The sequence below is a fragment of the Nematolebias whitei genome, chromosome 7 (genome assembly GCF_014905685.2).
Source record: "Nematolebias whitei isolate Nwh7 chromosome 7, NemWhi1, whole genome shotgun sequence".
NCBI lineage: Eukaryota > Metazoa > Chordata > Actinopteri > Cyprinodontiformes > Rivulidae > Nematolebias > Nematolebias whitei.
Genome location: NC_056504.1, coordinates 43861135 through 43870192, shown reverse-complemented (window position 1 = coordinate 43870192; position 9058 = coordinate 43861135). Strand labels below are relative to the sequence as shown.

The following is a 9058-nucleotide window of genomic DNA, read 5'->3' as shown; positions in this document are numbered from 1 at the left end:
TACCAGGGTGGCTTCTGGGTAATACCAGATGGCTAGGCCTCAGACTGACGAAGCCTCTTGGATGAGGGGCGAAACGTTTCTTTTTAACAAAAAAAACGAAGTCCAGATGACATGATTCAACCTTTTTTGTTGTTATATACCTGGATGACTGAGAAAACAAACTTTGTGTTTCTTTCTTTCTGTTTTTCTCCCAAATATTGCATTTTCCTTTAACAACCACTTCAAAAATGTTTGATTAATTTTAAATAGGTGCTTGTAAGCTGGTTTTTAAAATAGTGTAACATACCACTAATTTCTAATTATTACTAGTTTTGTCATTTTCTACACAATTTCAAAGAAAGAAAAATATTGTCTAGTCTCTAGTAGTTCAAGTTTTCCTCTTCTGACCCCAAAAATACAAAGTTCAAAGATTTGTAACTCCAACTATTGCTTGAAGTACAAACATATTACAGATAAACAAACAAAATATTACAAACTGCCAATTTACTTATAAGATTTTAACCTCTCTATGTATTTTTTGTAATAACAAAAGCAAAACAAACAAAAAAAAAATCATAAAATGTTTACATCTACTGTTGTTTTTTTTTCTTCTTTTCTTCAAGTTTATTAGTGTCATGAGCACCTGTGGGATACAACTTTGGGAAATATTGGATTAAAAAAGAAATTAATTTTGGTGTTTGAACTGCACAATTATTTTATCTTGTATTTAATATATTTTGTTTACATTAACCCATCAGAACAAGCAGTTTAAAAAAAATTATTAAAGTAACAAATGCTGTTTTAATTAGCATTAAACTATTTGGCTTCATGTGTTTTTAGAAAGCTTTAAAAAATCTTTTAACTTTATATGTCTTGTATGAATTTTTTGTTTCAATTTAAACATCATTAGTTAACCTGACAGTCCGTTTTTAGAGTGTAGCTCGTCATACAGAAAAGCACAGATGTCAGTGAACGCATCCCGGCGACCTGACTTTTCTCGTGCAGTTGGGAGCACGTGTCTGCTACTCACACATTTGGTGACGTCACTGTTGAGCTGGTCGAAGATCTGCTGGATGGACTCCACATGGGGCTTCAGGTCCCTGGTGTCGCTCACTCCGGCCACCGCTGTGGGCAGAACCGTGTTCACATAAAAGCCCAAAATGCTGTTTATGGCCTGGCAGGCGAACGGACTCTGAACGAGGGGAGAGGAAAACCAGCCTGGTTAGATTCGGCGTGCAAGAGAAGCCTCTTGAGTTGTAATTAATTAATTAATGTTTTGTGAAGAGAACTCACCTTAAAGGAATCCTCGACGCTCTGGTCCAGCAGCGCTGTGTCCAAGTCATCGTTCGCTTCCTGAGAAGATAAAAAAAAAAAAAAAAAAAAAGTTGAGCGAGAAAGTTCTGCAGAGGTCTGAACGCAGCATCACCTCTTCTGACGCTGTAGGAGGCGCGTGAGTGCGTGTGCGCGCGTTTTACTCACATAGAAATCTCTGATCCGCGAGTAGTCCAGCCTGAGCTTCTTGAGCCGCGCGGGGAAGTTCTCCACGAACCGGCAGCACTGGTTGTTGCAAACCGGGGTGCTCCGAGCTGTGAAGAAGGAGAGGACAACCAGGAGGGACAGGAGGACAAACCGAGGAGACATGCTGCTTCAGGCTGGGACAAGTCTTCTGGCTGGAGACCAAAACGGAGAGTGAAGATGCTGCAGGTAGAGTGGATAAATCCTCCTTGTTGGGTTCTTGCAGACCTCAGAGGTGCATGTTATGGGGCTCATCTCCCCTCTCAATATATAGCCAAAACTGGGAAGGAAAAAAAAAAGAAACAGGGAGGAGACTTACTGGAAGAGAAACAGTTAACATGTACATAGTGGGGGAATTTTTTCTACAACCTTACATGTAAGCTGCCCCTCCCATGAGGTTTGCAAGAGCAATTTTTAAGTTTAACTCTGAAATTATAGAACATATGTGGAAATTTCATGTGATGGAATTTTCAGATTATTATATATATTTTTTTTGTTTTACGTTTTAAATGTAAAAAGTTGATGGCATTTTTCGTTAAAACTATCACAATTAGAGGAGGGGACACGACTGAACGCTAAGACCTCAAGTAAAAGCTCAACGATGGGATATTTCAAATGGGGTGACAATAAGTGGAGGCTGAGGGAGAAGCTGACAGGGCGTGAAGCACGCGCAGCGACGGACCGCTGAGCGAGAGAACGATCAGGATGGAGACGGACTGGTGCTGATGAGGAAACTGAAGACAGGTGACACTGATGCTGACAGGGAACAGGTGTAAGTAGAGCTGAGGGGCAGAAACTGATGCTGGCGCAAAACACAGAAAACAAATGTGATATCCAAAAAGGCATGAATCTAAAAACATAAAATAAAATAAAAAGACAGCAACAAACAGATCCTTACATAAAACATGTTTTATTTTTTAACATTTATTTGTTTATATATTAGATACAAAAATATTAAAGATACTCTTTGCAAATTATGAAATCAAACATAAAATTATCCTGAGCTGTATTAAATAGTGCTCTAGTACGCTCTTATTTTGACAGGGTGCGCTCCAGTAACTGTTTGCTTGGATCCTGTCACTCTCAGGCTTACTAATAATAAAGTTATGAACAAATGTGACTGCCTTGAACGAGTAAAATTTATATTAGATATGCAAACTGAAAATAATTACATAAACACTCGTTTTAAACACAACAGCCAATTACGAGTTTCCTAATATCATATCCGAGCTGCCCCTTCAAGTAAGCATTTCCGCTTCAAGCCTTAAAAAAAATCTCCGCCCCTAAAAGAGCCGTGGGGGTGAGTGCCGAGCTAACTAGGCAGCCGTACACGAGCAGGAGCCCACAGGCAGCCGCCATGAACAGACGGAGGAGGCATGTGGAGGTTTCACGTGTGGAGTCGGACAACAGGACAGTGAATCCAGTGGAGAAGAGTTGGCTCGGAGCCATCAAGTAAAGGGGGTGGGGGGAGTGAGATGCTGGACAGAAGCGGAGTGTTTACAAATGTAGGTAAACATAGATGTTTAACAACCTGTTAAAATATAACACAATGCAGGAAATCACATCTACTTTAAATTTTCTGGGGGAGAACCCCAAGAACCCTGCTCCGGCCCACTCGCTATTTGCGTTTCGTTATCGATTGGTTTAAAATTTAAGCCGTGGAATCCACTGAAAACTAGATGGAAGCTTGAGTCATGTGACTGACCTACTTTAGGCTCGCTGTAGTCTGTGCAGGTAAGCAAATATGGCCAAACCAGACGAGTTCAGAACTTCACGGATGTTTAGGTGGAAGTATGAGACTGAATCTGCTGCTAAATACAAAAAAAGAGAGAACGAACGAGTAAGACGGCTGTCAAGAATGAATACAGATCAAACAGGGTGGTGGAGCGCCATAAAAACAGTTTGAACCAAACGTGTTGACTTAAACTCAGCAAATCTGACCGGATTAATGAACCAAAACATCTAAAATAGTTGTAGTTATTGGTCACAAACAGCTCTTTTAGTGAAATATATCCATAAAATATAACTTTTTTCTGTCATTTAGGCTGTTTTGGTAGGTAAACGGTTGCGTGGTCGTTGGCAACTGGTCACAAATTTCGCTTGCAAAGTTTTAATTTAATCACATCAATATAAAAACAACAAGTGGTGCAGCTTTTGTTCCATATGTTTTTATGATTTTATTTGTTTTTTGACTGGTCTTTAACCTTCATAAACAGCTGACTGTCACAAATGTGAAAATAAAGCTGACAAAGTGTCATAAAAACTACTCTCAAATTTGGGAAATGTCTTGATAGTATTTGTCAGGCTTTGTTCTCAATGAGAGAAGGCCCACCCAGGTGGAAACGGCATCATGTCGTGGTTTGGGTGCGATGACGCCGTGGATTCTCTCTGTCAGACGTACGTAACAAAGCTGACGGGGAGAGAGTGATGGGTCTCTGCGTCTTTCACGTGCTTCCACCGTCTTGTTCAGCGAGCAGACTTTGAGGTTTGCAAATTGCGCTGGTATAAGAAAAAAAAAATCTCTGAAAAGGAGAAACCACATGGAGAAGTCGCCTGGTACTTTTAGAAGTGGCAGAGTAAGGCAGTATTTTCCCTTCAGTACTTTTTAAATTTGCTGCGTGGAATGTCCACTTGTCCTTAGCTGTCGTAGTTTTGTCCATCCTGCAGATCTCGGCCTGTTGATGTTAGGCAACCCTGGTATTTTGAGATTATATTTTTCTATGACTAATGACCTCTGAATGATATTAACTGCAGATGAACTGAAGAAAGCAGTGTGAAGGTCAGAGTACGTTTAGTTCTAGCAAAGTTCTTTTCTATAACTTCGATAAACTGAGAGATAAAGTACAACATCAACTTAGTCCAACAAAGGAATTGCATCAAAAGCCGAATTTCACATCCTCAAGAAGTGTTTCAGTTTGGGATTTTTAAAGATCTGCAATGAAGAGGCTTTAAGAAGACACAAATTCATGTTAGAAACAAAAACTAAATTAAATAGGAAACCTTTCCTTATTTGTCATGTTTTTTTTTCTTCTTTTTACGGGGATAATTTGACCTCAGTATCTTCCTGAATCCTAATAAAATGCAACACAGTGTAAATGTGTAGACACCTTTAAAACTGATTATTTTAGTTAAACAGAAAACCTGAAAACAATATTGTGACGTGCTTTCAGTTTCACTTATGTTCCTCCAGGAGAAGTATCCCTATCTCTGCTTTCACTTATATTTGTGGCTGACTTTAACTAAGTGTACGTCTCATTTGTTAAATGTTACTACAGAAGATTGCCACTTTATAAACAATCATTTAGTGTTTTTGAGGTTGGTTGCGTTCACAAAGGCGAAACCAACATTTTGATGACAAAACGACAAACTGCACTCAGATTTACTCGCTGGTGTGACGTAAGGAGTCACAAGCCTTTAAATCAGGGATGACCAGCTCGGTTACACGGGGGTTAAACTCAAAAGCTTTGTTGTAGTCGAGCGATGACCTGTGTCAGTTTTTATAGAACGAAAATGGACATGGGGTTTTGCAATATGTGAAACTATTCCTATGAATGAAACTGGGATTCCTGGAAGAAATGCTCGTCTGTCAAGATGTCTGTTGAGACTGTCTCGACTGTCACAGTTTTAGCTCAGCATCTGCAAAATGGGCTCTTATTGGCACTGTTGGGCTTTCAAAGATAAGTTAGCTGTCTTGAGTCAGATTGACACCAAAAGTTAATCTGATAAGTGTACGAAGATGAATCATGTCTGTAGCACATAAATGAATAGGTTTAAAAAAAGAATGAAGAAAAAGTACCGTATTTTTCAGACTATAAAGCACATTGGATTATAAGGTGCAATATCAATAAACGTTTTCATTAGGTGCGTTAAGCAAAATAAATTCACTTTCATAGATTTTTGAGCGCCGTGTACCACATAAAATGGGTCCGTGGTCATTAAGCCCAACCAGAATTAATACACAAGGCGCACTGGATTATAAGGCTCACTGTGGATTGATGTCAAGGATTTTAAGTGTGTCTTATAGTCTGAAAAATACGTTACATTTAATGATTACTTTCTGACAGTTTCATTAAAGTCTGTCCAGTGGTTCATGAGATATTTTGCTAACAAACAATCACACATATTGTCTTAATTTGAATTGAGAATATAATAAAAAAACAAAATAAAAGTGAATTTCAGCAGACTTTTATTGCTGTCATGTACAATACGTCAAATACATATTTTATTGGCTGCAACTTTATCAGCCAGTCAGAAATGTTCCATTTGGATGTTCTTTGTGGCTCTTGGTCAAAATCAAAGATTATATAAAAAAAAAAATAAAAAAAAATCAAATGTCAGTTTCTTGGCTTAAGAAGGGACTAATTGCGATAAGAGCTGTCATTTATAACCCGGGCCCGAAGCCCGACACGACCTGGATTTGGGCCGGGCCATGATAAATGTGCTGGATGGGCGGGCCAGGTCGGTGTCGGGCTTTTGATCGCGTCAGCGAATCAGCCGCAATCCAATTAAATGGCAACATGGCTTGCCATACCTCCAATTATATGGCAACATGACTTGCCATAATTGCATGCGGCCATTTCACCATGAGCTGACCGGCCTTGAAAGAGGTCAAATAAAGTTCAGTTAAGCTTCAGATGGGACTACCAGTACTGTCAGGAAATGATCCATCACCCAAATGCACGTTTTGCTGCTGCACTCGGTGCACATGCGCGGCCGACGACCCAAACAAGTGAGATCCCAAAGCAGACATGTCAGAGCAGGGTCCGTGTCCGAATAATGCAGAATGCAGGAAGAAGCTGGGATTTAATGCAAAACAGGAGCTGTCTCTTGGCTAGTCTACAACAAATACTAACTCCTTTACTAGAAAAGTTACGTGAGAAAGTGTACAGAGGATACACGTTTGAAGTCATCCTCTGGTGAAGCTGGAGCTCACACCTTACCATCAACACTTGAAGAAAAAGCAGAGGGAGAGACATACAAACAGACTCTTTACTTAACATTAAATCTTGTTTAGACTAAAACAAGATGAGCTCAGAGTGGAGACTTTGCTCTCTTGCATCTGAAGTGGTCCACCGAGGTGGTTCGTGGGCTTCTGATTAGAATGCCTCCCCCTGGAGGTTTTCTGGGTACGTCTCACTGGGAGGAGACCCAGGGCAGGCCCAGGACTCACTGGAGGGATTGGGCATCTACATCTTGGTATCCTTAATGAAGAGCTGGAGAGTGTAGGTGTGCAGGGGGTGGGGTGGGGGGGTATGTTTCCCTGCTGGACCTGTTTCTTCTGACCATGGATAGGTGAGAAATGGAGAAAAAAAAGAAAAAGAGTTAAACTTGCTGCTTATATGTGGTGAATTTACGTCAGAGCACTTTTATTTAAAATGTAAAGACGTATTTAGTATGTTTATTGTGATTAGGCTAGAGCAGGGGTCTGCAACCTGTGGCTCTGGGGCCACATGTGGCTCTTTGGTCCTTCTGCAGTGGCTCTTTCAGGCTTTGACCAAAAAGTAAAAAAAAACCTGAATTTAATTTAAATTGTTGCCAACAATGAAAATGGTTAATTTCAGCAGATTTCCTGTTATTTTCAAATATGTGAAGAATAGTACAAATACACGGCGTAAAACGTGGACTACATCATGCTAGTAGTTTGTTAGCCACTTGACTTCCAGTCTCACAGCGTCTTGCTCCCAAAACTACCAGAATGTTTTAGAATATCTTTAAGACAAGTTGCTGTGAAGGAATATGGTGAGTAACTTTGATAACACTGAGAATAAAACACAGAAAAAAAGTCAAAGTAAATGAAAGTATTTATTTTTCTTTAATAATGTAACTGGATATCCAACAAACTGCCCTAATTTTATCCTGTCTTTAACTTTATGCTTGATACTTAATTACTGAACAATTATCGCCCTGCAGAGTTCAGTGTTTTAATTTTTATGACATTGTTAAAATTATGTTTTCTTTCTTTACAGGAGTCTGGTCTTTTCTTTTTTTATTAAAATGTAAATATATCAGTAAATGTAGATAATAGTTAAACATTTTTTGTTTTATAATATCACTCCCTTGTGCCCATGAGCCACCATTTGATAGACAGTTGTAGCAGCTTTTGTGGCTCCAGACAATGTAATTAGTAAGCAAAGTGGCAAAAATGGCTCTTTTAATTGCAAAGGTTGCAAACCCCTGGGCTGGAGCAACTTGTACTTTATGTTAAAATGAACAAAGAGGAAGTGGTTTAATTAGGCCCAGCAGAAAACCTGTTTCTCAAAACTGTCATTCCAGGAGCCAAAGATCTGAGAATAAAGTTACTGCAGAGTCATGAGAGAGTTCATGTGAAGTATGTTTTATATAGACAAGAATACAAAATAAAACTTGAGATTCATACAAACCAGATTCCAAAAAAGTTGGGACACTAAACAAATTGTGAATAAAAACTGAATGCAATGATGTGGAGGTGCCAACATCTAATATTTTATTCAGAATAGAACACAAATCACAGATCAAAAGTTTAAACTGAGAGAATGTATCATTTTAAGGGAAAAATCTGTTTGCAAATTTCATGGCGTCAACAAATCCCAAAAAAGTTGGGACAAGTCCATTTTTACCACTGTGTGGCATCCCCCCTTCTTCTTACAACACTCAACAGACGTCTAGGGACAGAGGAGACCAGTTTCTCAAGTTTAGAAATAGGAATGCTCTCCCATTCATGTCTAATACAGGCCTCTAACTGTTCAATCGTCTTGGGCCTTCTTTGTCGCACCTTCCTCTTTATGATGCGCCAAATGTTCTCTATAGGTGAAAGCTCTGGACTGCAGGCTGGCCATTTCAGTACCCGGATCCTTCTCCTACGTAGCCATGATGTTGTGATTGCTGCAGAATGTGGTCTGGTATTATCGTGTTGAAAAATGCAGGGTCTTCCCTGAAAGAGATGACGTCTAGATGGGAGCATATGTTGTTCTAGAACCTGAACATAGTTCTCTGCATTAATGGTGCCTTTCCAGACATGCAAGCTGCCCATGCCACAAGCGCTCATGCAACCCCATACCATCAGTGATGCAGGCTTCTGAACGGAGCGTTGATAACAACTTGGGCTATCCTTGTCCTCTCCGGTCCAGATGACATGGCGTCCCAGTGTTCCATAAAGAACTTCAAATCGTGACTCATCTGACCACAGAACAGTCTTCCATTTTGCCACACTCCATTTTAAATGACCCCTGGCCCAGTGCAAACATCTGAGCTTGTGGAGCTTGCTTAGAAATGGCTTCCTCTTTGCACTGTAGAGTTTCAGCTGGCAACGGTGGATGGCACGGTGGATTGTGTTCACTGACAATGCTTTCTGGAAGTATTCCTGAGCCCATTCTGTTATTTCCTTTGCAGTGGCATTCCTGTTTGAGGTGCAGTGATGTTTAAGGGCCCGGAGCTCACGAGCATCCACTAGAGTTTTAAGGCCTTGACCCTTACGCACAGCGATTGTTCCAGATTCTCTGAATCTTTTGATGATGTTATGCACGGTTGATGATGATAACTTAAAAGCCTTTGCTATTTTACACTGGGTAACACCATTCTGGTATTG

The 9058-nt window shown here is 40.0% G+C and overlaps 2 protein-coding genes across 2 annotated transcripts in view; one reads left to right on the top strand and one right to left on the bottom strand.

Annotated features, from left to right (window-relative positions):
* il10 (interleukin 10) overlaps positions 1 to 1620 on the bottom strand; it is a 2921-nt gene extending 1301 nt beyond the window's left edge. Inside the window, exons 1-3 of the mRNA XM_037678943.1 lie at positions 1459 to 1620; positions 1273 to 1332; positions 1010 to 1171 (exon numbers count right to left, since the gene is read on the bottom strand). Of these exons, the coding sequence (XP_037534871.1) occupies positions 1010 to 1171; positions 1273 to 1332; positions 1459 to 1620 (384 nt within the window). The remainder of the gene's footprint in view (positions 1 to 1009; positions 1172 to 1272; positions 1333 to 1458) is intronic.
* LOC119411943 (serine/threonine-protein phosphatase 6 regulatory ankyrin repeat subunit C-like) overlaps positions 1 to 9058 on the top strand; it is a 1101338-nt gene that overhangs the window by 612703 nt on the left and 479577 nt on the right. The window lies entirely within an intron of this gene.